Source organism: Theropithecus gelada, chromosome 15 (assembly GCF_003255815.1).
Source record: "Theropithecus gelada isolate Dixy chromosome 15, Tgel_1.0, whole genome shotgun sequence".
In the NCBI taxonomy this organism is placed as follows: Eukaryota; Metazoa; Chordata; class Mammalia; order Primates; family Cercopithecidae; genus Theropithecus; species Theropithecus gelada.
In genome coordinates, this window is record NC_037683.1 from 30137885 (window position 1) to 30157967 (window position 20083).

The window sequence follows — 20083 nt, forward strand, 5'->3', positions numbered from 1 at the left end:
TACTTCTGTGAGAACAACTTTTTTAGAATTTTGAATTACCACTTTTTAAGCATCCTGTGTTTGTTTGAATAAGTGCAATATATTATTCTTGATGTTACTATTGTTAAACCTATTCATCTGCTCAGATTCCAGAGAGAAAAATCTTTCAGCCTAAGGCCTTAGATGGTGTAAGACTGGCTTCAGATGCTATTTAGCTCTGATACAGGGAAGAGATAATAAGGAACAATACAAGCTTCAGCTCTAGCCTGCCTGTATCTCATCTTGTTCCTCCAGGTTTGGGGTTCAGGATTTTTTTCTATTTTGTTTCTATCAGACCATAGGGCTCTCTGAAGAATGATACACAGTCTGAAAAATTTCCCCATTTTATCTAAATTGTTGTTCATCTATAATAGTTTTCTAAAGTTTTGAGAATAAATTTGTCCTTTCCTGGTTTCAGCGTTGATGGTTTCTTCTTTCCTCCTTTATTGCTTTTTGTTCATCTATTCTGTTTTGGGGATGAAGGCAAAAATCTTTACCCATGTAGCTTCCCCCAACCACCTCTGAAAAGTCTGTTTTATCTTTTGCATCACTAATTTTATTTTTTGCTTTTTAAAAATATTCTACTTTCTGCTTCATTGGTTGCTTTTATTCAAGTTCATAATTCAGATTTTCTTTTCTGGTTAACACACACTCTTTTCTGGTCTCACGTTTCTTTCTATGACTACCTGCTCTATGTGCAAAGATTCTGCTATGTCCCCTGGAATTTTAAGAACATGAGCTAGAAATTTTCTGTTAATAGAGTTTTCTCTTTTATGTAGTATACCTATTTCTTAAGTAAATATTTTCTCTGATTCTAGAATCTTCCCCTTTTTTGAACCATAATGTGTTCTATTTGCTTGGTGGATTTAGATTTTTCTCCTTTGCTTATCCTTAGGGAAGTCAACGCATATTCAGTATCGGGTATTGCCCTGTGTTCCTCCCTCCCTCCCTCCCTCCCTCCCTCCCTTCCTTCCTTCCTTCCTTCTCTTTTTGTTTTAAAAATTTGCTTTAAGTTCCGGGATACATGTGCAGAACATGCAGGTTTGTTACATAGGTATACATGTGCCATGGTGATTTGCTGCACCTATCAACTCATCTAGGTTTTAAGCCCCGCATGCGTTAGCAACCCTGTGTTCTTTCAAGAAACTGGGATGAGTCACTATTTGACTCAAGTCCAGACAAAGGAAAAAGGTTACATTTGTAGTAGATTAATTTACCAATTATGAATTCATATTCCTGTGAGGCCTGGGAAAAGTGCCAGCATCAGTTCCAGAAGTAATCACAGGGAAGTTTGCCTCAAACCAGAGACTTTCTTTTAGGTATTTGGTGTGGCACTCAGTAATTAGCAAGGTCATTGTCACTTGGCGTGGCTGCCGTTGCCAGGAGCCAGCTGGGAGTGTCTTTTTCCCACGTGTTTTCCGTGGTAGTCATCATAGCCACCTGTCAACCAGAAGTAAATGCAGCCAGAGGTTACTTGCTTGGCTGGCCTCTGAAGCCAGGAACCCTTTTAAAGGAGTTAGTGTATTTTAAATGTACCCCAAGTCTCCCTGGGCTTCAGCGCCCCCATCCCACTGAACTAGGGGTATCATTATGGGTTTGGTGGATTCTCATTTGCTTATTTTCTGGTCGTGCAGTTGCAGTTTCACATGAAGAGGATATCGTGTTTTAGTCCTTTTGTCAACCTCCCATGTTGATTCTTTCAAGTATATATTTCTGAATGTTTAAGATCTATCTCTAGTTTCCAGGGCTGATTCAGGATATTTCCTGTCTTATAATCAGCTGGTCATTTCTTTGGTAATCTGGCACAAAAAAATACGCTTATAGCTTTCTTATTTGGAAATTGTATTTTATACATGAGATTTGAATTGTAGGGGGATACTGAGGTAATTTAGACCCAGTGATTGTAAAGGAATGGATGAATGATCCAATAAATAAATAGATGACAAAGCTCATCTTTTGCAAGTGAGAGGCATTAGAGGTAATTTTACGGTTTTGAGAAGAGAAATACAGATGAGAAGAGATGCCTAGGAGAATAGAAAATGGAGACAACTAGGAAAGAAGAGAAGGGGCAACAGTAATGCTCCAAGGGCAGTTGGAGAGCCTGATGTCAGCCGGGCAAACCCACATTGCTTCATGGTTTTCTATGGCTAGAACATAGTTTTGAAGCTCAAGCAAAGGAAATGGAGAGTTAGGTTGATGGCAGGCTAGAAGAGTTGCAGCACAGGTGTTGAAGTACTTGGAAGAGTTCAGAGGGGTATATTTCTTAGTCTCATTCTGTTGCCCAGGCTGGAGTGCAGTGGTGTGATCTTGGCTCACTGCAACTTCTGCCTCCTGGATTCAAGCAGTTCTCTGCCTCAGCCTCCTGAGCAGCTGGGATTACAGGTGCCTGCCACCATGCCTAGCTAATTTTCTTTTTCTTTTTGTTTTTCTTTTTTGTAGTTTCAGTAGAGATGGGGTTTCACTATCTTGGCCAGGCTGGTCTTGAACTCCTGACCTCATAATCCACCCGCCTCGGCCTCTCAAAGTGCTAGGATTACAGATGTGAGCCACCACACCCTGCCCGGGGTGTATTTCCTTAAAAATTATTGTGCAACTCTCTAGTTGACAGTCTGGGGCTCTGGTAAGGCAGGGAGTTTGTCTGTCAAAGCGAACCAGCTTGCTCAGCTAGATACTGCATGGCATGATTACTTAGGGTGATGTCTTTTTTGTCTTTAGTTCCCCCATGATTTGTGCAGTTTCGTAAATAAGTTGAGAAGCAAAGATTTCATAATATAATTTCAAGACTTTGCTCCCAAAAGAAAACTGATTTGTACCTTTGAAGTTAAATGTCATTTAGCCCTTGTATTTGGCAAAGTAACCATACGCTATTTTATAAAGCAATCTCGTAATGTGTGAATAGGTTCAACAAAATTAGACATGTCTCATGTTTTAGGAGAAGGCAGTTAATTTTCTGTCTTATTTTCTTCTTGAAAATGTGAAACTAACCATCTGTCATGTTTATTAGGCGTCTCAAGGAAATGAAACATCCAAATGAGGGTCACATGATTAAAATTTTATATAGATGAGAGGAGCACAAGGTTCTCTGTCTCAGGGTCACTCTGCAAGTCATCTGACTTTCATCCTACTTTCTCCATTTTTTTATCTGACATTTTTGCTTAAAGATTCCACATGCTTTCCATCTCTTTTTAATCTTTGATCACTTGGAGTATTGGCCTGTGGAAAGAGTATGAATCTTAGCGTAGGCCCTGGTTCATACCTCAGCTCTTTCAGTTCCTGACTGTGTGACTGGGGGTATGTTGCATAATCTCACAATACCTTTCAAAGCCTCAGATGTCTCCCTTGTAAAATAATTGAATAGTATCTGCTTCAAACTCTAGGGTAAATTACTGCTCCAAAGCTCAGCATCCAGTGGCCTTTCATTAAATCCCAGTCTCCCATCTTTCCCTCTGCTGTTGTTAGTAATAACGCCATATGACATATTTGTTTGGTGGATCTCATCCATTTCTATATCGCTTTCCTTACTATAAGCTAGCTGCCTCTATTTACCTTTCAGGCAACTCTCTATATTCTGAATATTGAATATATTTTAAGGTTCTATTGCTTAATGACATAGCTTGGTGAAATGATGTTAGACCTGAGCATATAGTATGCATCCTTAAGAATGGAATCTTGTGTGCTTGATTTTTTGCTTTATAGTTATATTATTGATATATTCATTTATGTCACATAGAACAAGATAATGTGAATTATAAATACATAAGAGGGAGAAAGGAAAAATGAAAGTAGGAGTGGGCAAAAAATAATGCCAGGAATAAGTTCAATATAAAAGTGCACCTTGGGGTTCCTGTAATTTTCTTGGGTAAGTTCGGCACTCTAGCAGTCATCTTGAAAAAAGAAAGGTCCTGTATACATATACTTTTCTCCTGGGTTGTTTATTTACTTTCACAGTGTGATAAACAAGTCTTATTTGTTTCTATAACTGGGACTAAGGAGAACATCAGTATTGTCACAGGGCAGCTGTGGAATTTGCTGTTGAATGTCATGACAAGATAGCTTGATAACTTTACTACTTATTTGTCAATGAAAATAATTGCTCGAATGGGAGAAGAAAATAGGAAGGCTCTATAGTTCTAAGCAGCTAGAACCTAAAGTGATTGAAACTGTAGTATGAAGGATACTGCACAAAAATGTAGCAATTAAAAATTTAAGCTTATAAAAGTTGCTGTCAAACCTAGATTATTTCTTAGAAAAGCAGCACTTCTGAGCCTCTCATTTGCCCAGTATTCCTGAGCTAATATAGGGTAGCACCATGGGATTTGGGGGACAAAGGACTTGGATTAAATGTCTAACTGCACAGTTCCTAGCATACAAGATTTGGATCTTGTGACCTCTGGTTCATTACTTTTACTATTATGAAAATTATCATTTCCCAATAGTTTAAAAAGTGTTCAGGTAGCCAGGCGCGGTGGCTCACGCCTGTAATCCCAGTGCTTTGGGAAGCCGAGGTGGGCGGATCACCTGAGGTCAGGAGTTCGAGACCAGCGTCAACATGGAAAAATCCCATCTCTACTAAAAAAAGAAAAAAAAACAAAATTAGCCGGGCGTGGTGCTGCATGCCTGCAATTCCAGCTACTCGGGAGGCTGAGGCAGGAGAACTGCTTGAACCTGGGAGGCGGAGGTTGCTGTGAGCCGAGATCGGGCCATTGTACTCCAGCCTGGGCAACAAAAACTCTGTCTTAAAAAAAAAAAAAAAAAAAAAAAGAGAAAAAAGGTGTTCAGGTATCATCTTGCATGCTGGTGAAACTAGAAAGCGTATTTACTGACAAAAGCTCCTTAAAGGCAAGGTTGGCTTAGCTTTACTTCTTGTGCGCCCAGTTCCCTAGTGATGCTCAATAACTCTTTTTTTTTTTTTTTTTTTTAGACGGAGTCTCACTCTGTTGCCCAGGCGGGAGTGCAGTGGCATGATCTCGGCTCACTGCAACCTCCGCCTTCTGGGTTTCAGTGGTTCTCCTGCCTCAGCCTCCCGAGTAGGTGAGATTACGGGCATGTACCACCACACCCAGCTAATTTTTATATTTTTAGTAGAGATGGGGTTTCACCATGTTGGTCAGGCTGGTCTCAAACTCCTGACCTCTAATGATCTGCCCCCATTGGCCTCCCAAAGTTTTGAGATTACAGGCGTGAGCTGCTGTGCCCGGCCAATAACGTCTTTGAATAAAAGAAAGGATATTGTTAGGGGGTATGAAAATCACCAGAAAATGAAAATGTTTCTTAAAAATGAAAGAATTTTTAAAAATTCTTTTCTTAAAATGAAAAATTTTTTTCTTCTGGACTAAATTGCAATGTGGAAAGAGTCACATCAGCCTTTGGACAGAACTAGGGCTGTGATTTAGTGTGCGGAAGTTAGCATCTCTCTGAGTTTTGTTAATGAACATGTGAATAAGAGAAGATTTGGTTATACTTTGTGCTTATTTAGCATCCTCTCTTTGAGGATGTCAAAAGGATTTTAGAAATGTTCTCTTTCTCACACAGGTGGACATCTGATTTATGAAGCTCCCCATCCACCTGTCTGAGTACCTGACTTCTCAGGACTGACTCCTACAGCATCAGGTATCTTGCCTTTCTTTAGTCTTAAAAGCGATGACTAAGTTCCTTGAGTAAATATAGGCAGGGAACACATTCACTTTGTTATGTTTCATATAGGCCTGGGAATTGGAGTTGCTGCTGTAGTACTGGCCCTACCATTAAATGTGTGACTCTAGTCCCTTTTGTTCTCTAAGCCTCAATTTTTTCTTCTGCAAATAGGTGGGGTTGGACTGGGTGATATCTAATTACTTGACGGTATTATGGTAGTCCACCCTTATCCGAAGTTTCACTTTCCACGGTTTCAGTTACCTGCAGTCAAACTTGGTCCAAAAATATTAAATGAAAAATTTCAGAAATAAACGATTCACAAGTTGTAAATTGCACTCCATTCTGAATAGTGTGGGTGAAATCTCATACTGTCCATGTGATTCATCCCTTTGTCCTGCATCTCCACGTATGCTACCTGCACATTAGTCACTTAGTAACTGTCTCTGTTATTTACAAGGTTGGATACTATTCACAGTTTCTTTTTCTTTTTCTATTTTTTAAAGATGGAGTCTCGCTCTGTCGCCCAGGCTGGAGTGCAGTGCTGCCATCTTGGCTTACTGCAACCTCCACCTCCCAGATTCAAGCAATTCTCCTGCCTCAGCCTCCTGAGTAGCTAGGATTACAGGCACGTGCCACCATGCCCGGCTAATTTTTGTATTTTTAGTAGAGATGGGGTTTTGCCATGTTGGCCAGGCTGGTCTCAAACTCCTGACCTCAGGTAATCCTTCCCTCTCGGCATCCCAAAGAGCTGAGATTGTAGGCTTGAGCCACCACACCTAACCCACTATCCACAGTTTCAAGTATCCACTGGGGGGCTTAGAATCTACTCCTCAGATAAGTGGGGGTGGTTACTGCATTCCCTTTGCCCTCTATGTAAGCCATCAGCTCTCCACTATGGATTATTCAATTCCTTTATTATTTAATGGCAGGATGGCTTTTCCCACCGACTCACCCTCCCCAGCTCTGCAACTTGAAACTGTCTTCCCAAAACATCTACCTGGCATGTTGGATTCAAACCTATGAAAATTCCTCAACTTAAGAGTATTTGGACAGATAGCACAGAAGTCATGGCTTTTAGACCTTAGCTTTTCCCTACAGGCTTTCTGTTTGCATTAAGCTAGTATTTGAAACTTGACTCTCGGGATTCTTACCTCCTTTGGCCAACGGTACTTCACACCCATATGCTAGTCCTTTTATGCTAAATGTGGGTTTTCCTGTTGTTTTCCAGATACACAGCTTCTCCTAGCATGACCTTGATCTGATCAGCAAACAAGAACATTTGTCTCCCGTAGTTCTGGGGCCTATTCACCATCTACAACCACAGAGCTGTCATGGCTGCCATCTCTACTTCCATCCCTGTAATTTCACAGCCCCAGGTAAGGGCTTCAGACTAGCAGAGGTCTGACGTAATCATAAGTTTGTCAAATATTTAAACTGGGTTTCAGGAAGTGTGTTTGACTCTAGGGATCATGTATATCTCTCTCGTTATCATTTGGTGAGTATTTGAATAATGGTGCTTTTGTGAGTGAGGTGCCATTTAGTTCAGGAAGCAGCTGGAACAATGAACAAGTGATTTTAGTGAACTGGCCTCTGTTCATAGGAGGCCTTGGTTTTCAGTGCTTAGGATGCCCGACTGTCACTATAGGCATCACACTCTAAATCAAAATAAGTCAGTAGTAAACCCTGCTGCTTTTCCTCTCTTGGCTTTTTTTGTGGGCTGGGGGTTGGGGTGGGGTTTAATGAAATATATCAGAATGGATCTAACTTTAACAAGTTTTTTGAGGGCTGTCTTGTCGTCCTCCTCCTATACTTACTCTTTTGCCTTGACCTGTTCTAGGAACTTTGAAAACAAAATGCGATTCCAGGAACTTCTGAACAGCAATCGTATCAGTTATCTTTTTCTGTCCAGTGAAGAGCAGTAGTACGGCAGGGACATGGTCTTTGTTCGGATGATTTTACAGCCTGATTTAATCAAGCATTCACTGGACTCTTTCAGATTCAGCAGGCAGCAGGGTACAATGTGGAAACAGACTTTGGAGTCATAAGGCCACAGTTCACATCCCTGCTCCTCTGATTGCGGGATAAAAAGCCTTAGTCATGCCAACCTCTCTCAGCTTCAGATCTCTCTCATGTAATCGTTCCTCACATGATGGTTACATGGATTAAATGATGGTTTATATACATGAGGCATACAGAGGTGCCCAGGAAGTGTAGTTTCCCATTTACTCTTCATTTATCTTCTTTCTATAGTGTGACCTCCTCTCTCATTCGTGACAATCAATTTTTGGCCAACTTTATTTTTATTTATTTATTTTTTTGAGAGGGAGCCTTGCTCTGGTACCCAGGCTGCAGTGCAGTGGTGTGATCTTGGCTCACTGCATCCTCTGCCTCCTGGGTTCAAGCGATTCTCCTGTCTCAGCTTCTCGAGTAGCTGAGATTACAGGCGCCTGCCACCAAGCCCAGCTAATTTTTGTATTTTAGTAGAGATGGGGTTTCACCATGTTGGTCAGGCTGGTCTTGAACTCTTGACTTCAAATGATCCACCTCCGTGGCCTCCCAAAGTGCTGCGATTACAGGCCTGAGCCACTGTGCCCAGCCTCGGGTAGCTTTGAAGAAAAAAGCATACTTTCAAGAAAGAGCCATATTGATTGAAATTTGAACTTGATACAGAACGTTATTCCACACTGTTTTTTTCAGTATGATTTTGCAGGCTCTTCAATTTTGTATGTATTTTAATAGGGGTTTGTGTGTTTGTGAGAGAGGGAGAGAAGAAGGAGAGGGAAAAAGGAGAACAAGGGGCATTTTTCCTTCATATAGTATAGTGTTTTCTCCTCAGCACCATTTGGGATGTCATCATTGTTATCCACCTTGGGATTTTATCTTATGAATAAAGCCCTTTATTCATATCATATGAATACAGAATAAAGTACCAAGGCCTTCAGTATTATTTTCCAGAATGTTTAGTGTTACCATCGTCATAATGCATTTCTCTTTCTGGTAAGTGGACCATTGTCCTTTCAACACTTCATTTACTTTGGGTATTTGGTTTCCCTTATCTTCAGTAGACTTTTTTGGTATCCGAGAGACTTGGAGAATGGGCAAAGAGATTTAGTGCCTGTTACCTGAGGTCACCATTTCAAAGTCCACAGAAGCTGTTCCCATGTAATGACTCTTCTTAGTCCTTTTGTGAAGTGAGTTAGGCTAGTGCAGGTTTTCTAGACAAGGCATTTCCACATCCCGGTGTTGCTGCTGTCATCTGTCAGCATTTCCAACAGCTTCTTCTTATCTATACATCTTCTCTGTTACACAAGCTCCTATCGGCTGGTGAGGAATAGAAATACCTCTAAATGACTCATTTAATTAAAATGTTTAACACTGCTCAAAGGAGAAAGAGGTTCTATTTCATACAATTACTGGGGGAAATGTGTACTCTTGAAAATTCTCTGTGGGAAAGTAAATTGGTACAGTTACTCTGGAGGGTAATTCAACAGTATCTATTCAAATTATACATTACTGCACATGCCCTGCTGCTGTCTTGGAATCTACATTAGAAAAGCACTCACACGTGAGCCCAAGGAGTATATAAAGATATTCATTGAAGCATTGGTTGCAAACCAAGAAATACAAAAGTTTGTGAATATCCAATAGTAGAAATACTTAATGAATTCAGGAATGTGGACATGATTGAAATACTACTCAGTCATTTTATTTCTTTTTTCTTTTTCTTTTTTCTTTCTTTCTTTTTTTTTTTTTTTGAGACAGAGTCTTGCTCTGTTTTCCCAGGCTAGAGTGTAGTGGCGCAATTTTGGCTCACTGCAACCTCCACCTTCTATATTCCAGTGATTCTCCTGCCTCAGCCTCCTGAGTAGCTGGGATTACAGGCATGTGCCTCCATGCCCGGTTAATTTTTGTATTTTTAGCAGGGACGGGGTTTCACCGTGTTGTCCAGGCTGGTCTCAACTCCTGACCTCAGGCGATCCGCCCGTCTTGGCCTCCCAAAGTTCTGGGACTATAGCCGTGAGCCACCGCGCCTGACCACTATTCAGTAGTTTTAAAATGAGGATATCTACACAGCCATATATTACTCCAAGATATCGTATGGAAGAAAAAGAAAGCAAGATGAAAATAGTACTTATGGGAAGCTACCATTAAAATTCTAAAACAAGACTGTGTATTTTTAGGGACAAATATATGGTACATTAATGGAAATGGATAATGAAAGTCCTAGAACATACATTCTTAACATAGTGATATTGCCCCAAGAGGACAAAAACTGGATTTTGGGAGATGAAAAAAATTCCTCCAAAGCTTATACCTCTATCCAACAAAATCTTATTCCTTAGTATTTAGTTTTTTCTCGTTACAGAAAATTTAAATATAATTAATTTTTCTCCTTAAGGATCACTAATGAGAAAAAAATGTGGCCAAGAAACACTGGTTTCTTGAGGGAGAAACATAGGCTCACCAGTCACCCTGCTTCGATTTACTAATTACCTGAGCCTGAGGGGAAGGTATCCACCCTCTTAGTGCCCCTATTTCCTTACCCACAGAATGAGCATGGTAATAATGAAGCCAACCTGATAGGGTTATTTTAAGGAGGAAATGAAATAATTTCTGTAAAACTCAGAATAGTGCCTGGCACATATTCTGGGCACATATTGCCCAGTGTGTGTTAGCAAGCATTGTTATTATTGTTCAGCAAGCCTTGTGGCAGGCCTGGGGGATACAAGAATAAGTAAGAGAAATAAGTTTTGCTCTGCCACAGTTTAGAGATAAGTGGGAGAAATACAGATAAAACAAAAAGTTACAAGGTTTTGTCACCAATGCAGGAATGCACAAATACAGGAAGTATGGGTGCTCTGGGAGGAAAGTGGAGAACCCGGAAAAGATTTAGAGGATCAGGGAAGACTTCCTGAAGGAAGACCACTAGGCTGAGAACAAATGAATATGGGTTATCTTGGTAAAAGAGAAGAAAAAGCATGGGTGAATGTCAAGTGTCCCAGGGTGGTGTGTGTGTGTGTGTGTGTGTGTGAGAGAGAGAGAGAGAGAGAGAGAGAGAGCAAAGCATTTAGAATTCTGTTTTGGATGGTTGCACTACAGTGGGGTCTGAGATTGTAAACAGTAATGTCCCTAGAGCCACCTATACCAACTCACAGAGGTGGATTGTTAAATTTTCAGGAATTTTGTGAGCCAGTGGACTTCATGCTAGTTTCTTGAAATCAGCCATATGAAATAGTTACACTGCAGAAATTGGCAAATGCTTCAATTAGCATAAATAGGTTAGATTATAAAATTGGAGATTTTACAAGGCCTTTCAAACCATATTAACAAATTTAACATTCATCTTAAAGAAATCTGTGTTAGCTTAATGGTCCCAGCCTTTGAAATAGACTTGGGTTCAAGTCCTGACTTTCGATAATTGTTTTATTGAGCAAGTCTGTTAATTAACTTTAACCAGGGTAGTTCCATTATCCTTGCTGTATTTTGGGAATAGTGGCAGCCTCTGATGGTTGGGGAACTAAGCCCACGGGGAAGGAGCCAGCTATACACTCGGGCATTAGGTCGTAGAGATAGATAGCTTCTTCTGGAGAGATGCAGACCATTGGGTCACTTGGTTCCCAGGATCCTTTGGCCAGTGATGGACCTCCTAATTATATGTCAGTTCCTCGCATGTAATTTGTACAGTCAAATTTAGTTCAAGGCTCACTTGCCCTTGCCCTGAAACTTCTACTGATGTCTTCTCCCTTATTTTCAGTTTTGCCCATGTTCAAAGAAGGTAAAAATAATTTAGATATAGCATCTTCTTAGGCAAAGCATAATAAGCAGCTCACTCAGTCACCTTAGCCTGGTATTGTTTGGCACATCAACTTGCATTCTTTTCCAGTGAATTCAGGGACTTTGTAAAGATATATCCACATTCAAGTGTGAAAGGCCTGAAAATCTTTTTCTAAGGCCAAAACAACAATTTTTTTAAAAAGCTTTTGGTTTTGTTTGTTACTCTATTCATTTAGTAACAAAGAGCATTTTTCTAATCAAGGCTGCCTAATACTACATATAAACTAATTAATATGAACAAATAGCTTGTGATTGTTTCAAACAACAATAGGGAAGAAAGCTTGTATTGTCATGCCTGCTGGAATTGCTGTTTAGTTAGTTGAAAGATATGCCTTGTGCTTTGAAGTGGGGCAAGTTCGTATTCTCTGCTTTACCCCTGCCTTGACTCTGAGACAGATTTTTATTTTCTCATGCTGAGAGAGCACCTAGCTCTTACAAAGCTAGGTGATGAATACTAAGACAAAACTGGACTAGCAGCAGCAAGAAGATGCTGTGTTTGTAGCCGATTTGTAATTCTGATGGTCCAGACACAGAAAAAGAGTTTTCTTATCCAAAGGAAACTCCTGGGATGTATTTGCAGACAGGAACCTGTTCATCATTAGGCTGAGTTAATGTGTTCATGTTCTGTGGATACTGGGGGCATGGGGATGGGGTCGTAAACCAAACAAACTTGCAGCTCTCCAGAGCCATTTTCTGTTTCTAGCACTGTGTTAGGCACATTACCCTGTGCTTGATCAGGTTACTGTGGATAGAATTTGGATTAAAAGTTTCATTTTCGTTTTTCATGAAAGAGTCAATAGTTCGGTACCAGAGTGAGCAGTTTGGCTTCTCACAAACCTAGGATTATATTAGAGACCAGAATAGGTATCTGAGAACCTCAAAGGTATTCGGGTCTCACACCTGTGATTCCAGTAAGGAAAGATTCTTCTGTATCAGTATTTTTCAGGTGTATCATGCTGTCTCTCATTTGTTATGTGACTATTTTGTTATTTTTTAATTTTAATTTTTATATTTATTTGAATTTAAATTATTTTATTTTAAAATATTTTACTTTAAGTTCCGGGGTACATGTGCAGAATGTGCAGTTTTGTTACATAGGTATACATGTGCCAGGGTAGTTTGTTGTACTGGTCAACCCATCATCTAGGTTGTTTTTTTTTGAGATGGAATCTCACTCTGTTGCCCAGGCTGGAGTGCAATGGCGTGATCTTGGCTCACAACAACCTCTGCCTCCCAGGTTCAAGTGATTCTCCTGCCTCAGCCTCCTGAGTAGCTGGGACTACAGGCGTGTGCCACTATGCCTTGCTAATTTTTGTATTTTTAGTAGAGATGGGGTTTCACTATGTTGGCCAGGCTGGTCTTGACCTCCTGACCTCATGATCTGCCCTCCTTGGCCCCCCAAAGTGCTGAGATTACAGGTGTGAGCCACCATGCCCAGCCCATCATCTAGGTTTTATGCCTGCATACAACAGGTATTTATCCTAATGCTCTCCCTCCCCTCTTCCCCCACCCCCAGACAGGTCCTGGTGTGTGATGTTCCCCTCCCTGTGTCCATGTGTTCTCATTGTTCAACTCCCACTTATGAGTGAGAATATGTGGTATTTGGTATTCTGTTCCTGTGTTAGTATGCTGAGAATGATGGTTTCCAGCTTCATCCATGTCCCTACAAAAGATGTGAACTCATTCTTTTTTATGGCTGCATAGTATTCCATGGTGTATATGTGCCATGTCTTCTTTATGCAGTCTATCATTGATGGGCATCTGGGTTAGTTCCAAGTCTTTGCTGTTGTAAATAGTGCTACAATAAACATGTGTGTGCATGTGTCTTCATAGTAGAAATGATTTATAATCCTTTGGGTATATACCCAGTAATGGGATTGCTGGGTCAAATGGTATTTCTGGTTCTAGATCCTTGAGGAATCACCACATTGTCTTCCACAATGGTTGAACTAATTTACACTCCCACCAACAGTGTAAAAGTGTTCCCATTTCTCTACATCCTCTCCAGCATCTGTTGTTTCCTGCCTTTTTAATAATCACCATTCTAACTGGTGTGAGATGGTATCTCATTGTGGTTTTGATTTGCATTTCTCTAATGACCTGGAATAATGAGCTTTTTTTCATATTTTGTTGGCCACATAAATGTCTTCTTTTGAGAAGTATCTGTTCATATCTTTCAACCACATTTTGATTTTTTTTTCTCTTAAATTTGTTTAAGTTCCTTGTAGATTCTGGATATTAGACCTTGGTCAGATGGATAGATTGTTGGCCACATAAATGTCTTCTTTTGAGAAGTATCTGTTTGTATCCTTCACCCGCATTTTGATGGGATTTTTTTTTCCTTAAATTTGTTTAAGTTCCTTGTAGATTCTGGATATTAGACCTTGGTCAGATGGATAGATTGCAATTTTTTTCTCCCATTCTGTAGGTTGCCTGTTCACAACCATTTTGATTTTAAGCCAAGAACATAAAGGTATTTTGATCCCTCCAAGTGATTTCCTGTAGCTTTCACTGAAGTTGTGAATTTGGGTAGATTTTCAATGTCTTAGTTGAGAGATTGTTCCTCCAGTTCTTATTCAGTGTTCTGATAAAAGGTGATTGAGGCTGGACGTGGTGGCTCACGCCTATAATCCCAGCACTTTGGGAGGTCGAGACCGGTGGATCACCTGAGATCAGAAGTTCGAGACCGGTGGATCACCTGAGATCAGAAGTTCGAGACCAGCCTGGCCAATGTGAAACCCCATCTCTACAGAAAATACAAAAATCAGCCGGGTGTGGTGGTGTGCACCTGTAATCTCAGCTACTCAGGAGGCTGAGACAGAATTGCTTGAACCCAGGAGGCAAAGGTTGCAGTTAGCCGAGATTGTGCCACTGTACTGCAACCTGGGTGAAACAGTGAGACTCTGTCTCAAAAAAAATAAAAAGCAAAAAACAAAACAAAAAACAAAAAAACGTGACTGGTGTCTGCTTGTTGTCTTTTGGAAGATACTTTTTTTTTTTTTTTTTTTTTTTTCATTTTTTAAAAAATTTTTTTTTATATAATTTTTTTTTTTTTAAAAATTTTTTTTTTTTTTTTTTTTTTGGACATCCTTACCAATAGGTTCTCTCAACAAAATATTTATTTTCAAAATCCGTGTTTTAGAAGGTTTTATTTCTGATATTAGAAAGTGGATTTTTTTTAAATCAAAGCAACTGAATTTCACATTAAGTGGGTTGCTTTTTTTTGAGGCTGAAAGATTTGTTTTTTTGAATGAACTTTGTACTATGGCAGTTTTCAGACATTCACAAAAATAAAAATAACAATGAATCTCAATATAGCCAACACCTAGATTCAGTAATAACATTTTGACATACTTGCTTCACTTGCTCCTTTTTTTGGGGATGAAGTATTTCAGAATCCCTACCATTGTCATCTTTTAAAAAGTCTGCTTATGTTAATATGCATATCTAAAAAATAATTTGCTTAAATAACCACACTGCCATCATCACACTTAGCAAAAGTATAAATAACTCCCTAATATCACTTGATACTCAATTGGTATTCAGCTTTCTTCAGTTGCTTTTCTAAAATGTGTTTTTGTAGTTGGTGGGCTATTTATTTTTATTTTTTAAAAACGTTGATTAGATCAGTTTACTCTTCTGCATAAAATGATTCAATGACTCTTACGGTTTAAAAAGGCAATTCCACTTCCTCTCTTTATTTTCTAAGTGGGAAAATAGATTGAAATTATAACCAGACTATTTCACAACTGAATACAAAAATGAGCCACACAGAAGGCTCCAGAGTAAGGGAATTAATACAATGTTTGCAATTATTAAATTAGGAGTTTCTGAAGTAAGGGGTTACAGATTATCTTGATAGTGTTTCCTTTCAAACTAAAATGTGAACAATTAATTGCAGTATGAAGTACGTTTCCAGTGCCACACAATAATTTCATCTAACATGGAATTGGGAAAAGGTAATGCATGGGCGTAGACCCAGGTGGATTTTGGTTCAAATCTAGACTGTTATACACCATAGCTAGGGGATCTTCAATACATAGGTCTTTTTCAGCTTTATTTTTTAAACTCTCTAGAATTCAAATAACATACACTGTGGTCACAAGTTTAAATGGCAAAAATAACTGCTAAGTGCTTTGTAGAGTATCACCCTTTTAATAGATACCTGACATATGTTAGTTCTTTCCCTTTTCCCCTTGATTATTCTGTAAGTTCTTTACAGGGAGAAAGGGGAAACTACTACATATGGTCTGTGTATGTGGTATGCCAGAAGACCCATCAAAGGAAGGCCACATTGGATAAACCCTCTATGGAAAACTCCAATGTATTGCCAGGAATAAATGCATCTGCAGATAAACATTGAGACTTCTGACTTCATCTTGAACCATGTTTCTATTAGAAGTTAAATTTGTTTCCATATTGCAATTTAAATTCATCTTGTACCTCCTTTTGTGTTTATAAACTCAGATAAGGTTTGAGAAGAGATATTATTTTGGAATCTGAAAGCCCATTTTGAATTTTCTATTCATAAGATGAAATTGTACAGGGGCACCTAGGGTAAACCACGTATGACACCTTTCATGTTTGTTTATTTTTCTTTCTAATACATCCTTTTTAATTGGTTTAGTCTTTAATGGTTAATGGAGCTACTCCTTTATCCTTCAAAGTGGGTCTGGCTTATTCCCACTTCTTGCCCATTAGGAAACTGCTTGATCTCCTTTTCATACCCCTGGATTCTCCAGTCATCTTTCTTTGAACTTTTGTTGCAGCTTTGCTGTGACTACACACTAAGGTGGGACAATGGCCTGCTGTTTTTTTTCCATCTGAGGAAATCATAATTATGGAGCCCAGGGAATTTCTGTCTTTTAATATCTGTACCTTGCCTTAATAAGACTGTCACTAAAAAAAATCAACCTTTCCCTGCTGTGTGATAATATTAATACTGCCATTCGGTAGTATAACATCACTTAAGAGCTGCCCTTAAGTTAAACTTATCCCATTTCATACATGATTGTGTTAGGCAGGCTCAGGCCAGGAGAAAAGTAAAGGTGGGTTGATACTTGCTTCTCAACATCAGAGAATATGTTTATTAGAGGGCCATGGAACATATTAGTTTCTGAAAGCATAGCTTGGAAATAAAACAACTTTCAATGATTCAGACAGCCTTTAATAGCAGGAATTCCAATCTTGCAGGAAGAAGAGTAGGGTGTGTGTGTTGGTGAAGTAGGTGGCTGATTTCAAAGTCAGAATGTCCAGCAGGTAATATCAAAACATTTGCACTTAGATGGTTTTCCACCACCAAGCATAGGAAGGTTTTGGAGTGGATCAGGTGTAGGCCCCAATTCTCAGAGCTTTGCATACTTAGAACTCTGTTTAGTATTACCTTAATTGTGGTTGATCAAGTTACTGAAGTAACCTAGTAAAGACAATGGAGGAGAAGACCCTGGAAGCATCCCAGCTCAATGGCACAGGTCATAGTGCAGGGCTCACCTCTGACATACTGGATTGTGTAGAGATGACTGATGGGAACTTAGGAATGAGCTGTCATGGTCAGATGTAGATCTCACTATGTAAGATAGGTCAAGATGGAAAGACTCAGCCATAGATCATTCCACTGTCTCATTCAAAACTAGCTGGAAAACTAGGGCAACATTGAAGTTGCAGACGGGAATTCAATGCTATGGCAGTAGAGAAAGAAAAGGCAGAAGAAACAAGATGGCAAATGATTGTGAGGATTATAGTAATCAGTTACACCATGGTATTTTACTCTTTCAAATGATGTATCATGAATATACATGATATGGTTTGACTGTGTTCCCACCCAAATCTTATCCTGAATCGTAGCTCGCATAATCCTTATGTCATGGGAGGGACCTGGTGGGAGGTAATTGAATCATGGGGTGGGTTTTTCCCATGCTGTTCTCATGATAGTAAATAAGTCTCATAAGATCTGATGGTTTTATAAAGGGCAGTTCCCCAGCACACACTCTCTTGCCTGCAGGCATGTAAGATGTGCCTTTGCTCCTCCTTCACCTTCTGCCATGATTGTGAGGCCTTCTCAGACATGTGGAACTGTGAGTCCATTAAACCTCTTTTTCTTTCTTTTTCTTTCTTTTTTTTTTTTTTTTTTTGAGATGGAGTCTCACTGTGTCACCCAGGCTGGAGTGCAGTGGCACGATCACAGCTCACTGCAACCTCTGCCTCCTGGGTTCAAGTGATTCTCCTGCCTCAGCCTCCCAAGTAGCTGGGACTACAAGTATGTGCCACTACACCTGGCAAATTTTTGTATTTTTAGTAGAGACGTGGTTTCACCATGTTGGTCAGGCTGGTCTTGAACTCCTGACCTCAGGTGATCCATCTGCCTCGGCCTCCCAAAGTGCTGAGATTATAGGTGTGAGCCACCACACCCGGCCCTAAACCTCTTTTTCTCTATAGGTTACCCAGTGTTGGGTATTTCTTTATAGCAGTATGAAAATGGACTAATACATTTACTCATAGGAGTCTTAGGAGCACATTTGGCTTTTTTTTTTTCCCCATTAAAATGGTTATAAATGAATTGATCTCAGTATCTAAAATATTAAATGCTGCTTTTAAAAAATTGTATAAGTTTATTGCTGTGTCTTAACTCGTCACAGAAAAAGGATAGTTTATAGAGATAAGCTGTTTCATAATTTAAAAAAAGGACAATAATGGAAGGTAGTAGAAGACAATAAAAACTAAAATAGATAAAAAATTCCATTTTTAAAATTGAAATGGAATAAATTTATAAGGAAATATATTGTTATTAGCCTTTCAGCAAAATGAGCTAATGGAAAATAATTTTTCATTTTTGTTAGGATGAATTATTATATTGTTTTGACCTGTCAGTTCAAGTAAGGCTGCATTTTAGAGCTGGCATTTGGTTTATGAAGGTTCAGGTCTTCTGGGTTGACTGATTAAAATTTCAGGAGAATAGAGTTCACAGAAATAGAGTTCTCAATGCTCAACATATAAAAAAAGGTGATCTTTTCCTCTTTGTTTTATGGATGAGTAAACTAACATCCCCTCCCGTTTCTTCCTCTTCCTCTTAATGGCTCAGACTGAATTCAATTTCTTTCTTTCCTTTTTTTTTAAAAAAAAAATTAAGCAAAATGAAATGCATACAGGGAGTTATAATGCAATAGCATAGCCATTACCAAGCTTTGTAAAATGTTAACATTTCGATGTAATTTCTTCAAGCTCTTTTGGGACTTAATACATAAAACAATTCAGTAGTTACAGATAAAGTTGGAGCCCTTTTACTGCTTCCTAATTCCATTAGCCTCCTCTTTGCCCAGGCCATTAATTGATACTTATCATCTCTCTGCATGTGTTTGTGAATGTATATGTATGTGAGAAAAACATAAAGAACATATAGCAGGCTTCTGCAGGTTTATTTATAGATACATAATGTTTGTACATGTTTACAGGGTACATGTGATATTTTATTACACACATAGAATGTGTAATGATCAAGTCAGGCTATTCATCACCTCATGCACTCATTATTTCTGTTGAGATGTGTTGGTAACACATCCATGTGTTCCCGTCCATATCAATGTGTAGGGAACATTTTAAGTTCTCTCTTCTAGCTGTTTGGAAATATACCATACATTTTCATTAACTATAGTCACCCTACTGTGCTATCGAATGTTAGAACTTACTCCTTCTATCTAACTGTATATTTTTTGTACCCATTAACTAAACCCTCTTTATCCTTACCTCCCCATTACCCTTCCGAGCCTCTGGTAACCACCATTCTATTCACTATCCATGAGATCAATTTTTTTTAGTCCTATGTTCATAGACCCCATGCCTGGGATATTTGTTGTTCTGTGTCTGGCTTATTTCACTTAATATAATGACTGCCCCCTCACCACCCCTCCGGCCGCACTCCATTCATGTTGCTGCAACTGACATGATTTCATTCTTTTTTATGACCAGATAGTATCCCACTGTGTATATATACCACATTTTCTTTATCCATTCATTAATTGATAGGCACTTAGGTTGAATCTGTGTCTCTGCTGTTTTAAATAGTGCTGTGGTAACACATGAATGCAGGTGTCCCTTTGATATAATGGTATCTTTTTCCTCTTTTTTTTTTTTTTTTTTTTTTTTTTTGAGATAGGGTCTCACTCTGTCACCCAGGCTGGAGTGCAGTGTTGTGATCTCAGCTCACTGCAACCTCCATCATCCAGGCTCAAGTGATCCTCCCACCTCAGCCTCCCAAGTAGCTAGGACCACCAGTGTGTACCACCACACCTGGCTAATTTTTTTTGTATTTTTGGTAGAGATGGGGTTTCACCATGTTGCCCAGACTGGTCTTGAACTCCTAAGCTCAAGCAATTTGGCTGCCTCAGCCCCCTAAAGTGCTGGGATGATGCCCTCCCTCCCTTCCTCCTTTCCTTCCTTCCTTCTTACCTTCTCTTTTTTTCTTTTTTCTCTTTTCTGATAAATAGCCAGTAGGGGGATACCTAGATCATATGGAATTTCTGGTTTTAGTGTTTTTTGTTTTTGTTTGTTTTAATAGTGGCTGTACTAATTTACATTCCCACCAACAGTGTATGAGAGTTCC

The 20083-nt window shown here is 39.3% G+C and overlaps 1 protein-coding gene across 14 annotated transcripts in view; it reads left to right on the forward strand.

The window, feature by feature from the left end:
- LPAR1 (lysophosphatidic acid receptor 1) overlaps positions 1-20083 on the forward strand; it is a 171444-nt gene that overhangs the window by 61335 nt on the left and 90026 nt on the right. For 12 of the 14 annotated variants that reach the window (XM_025359667.1, XM_025359672.1, XM_025359673.1 and 9 more), the window contains 2 exons: positions 5551-5628; positions 6881-7028. The exons of 1 other annotated variant lie outside the window; for it this stretch is intronic. In XM_025359667.1, the coding sequence (XP_025215452.1) occupies positions 6984-7028 (45 nt within the window). In that variant the 5' untranslated portion in view covers positions 5551-5628; positions 6881-6983. The remainder of the gene's footprint in view (positions 1-5550; positions 5629-6880; positions 7029-20083) is intronic. One more of the 14 variants, XM_025359679.1, reaches the window with a different exon arrangement.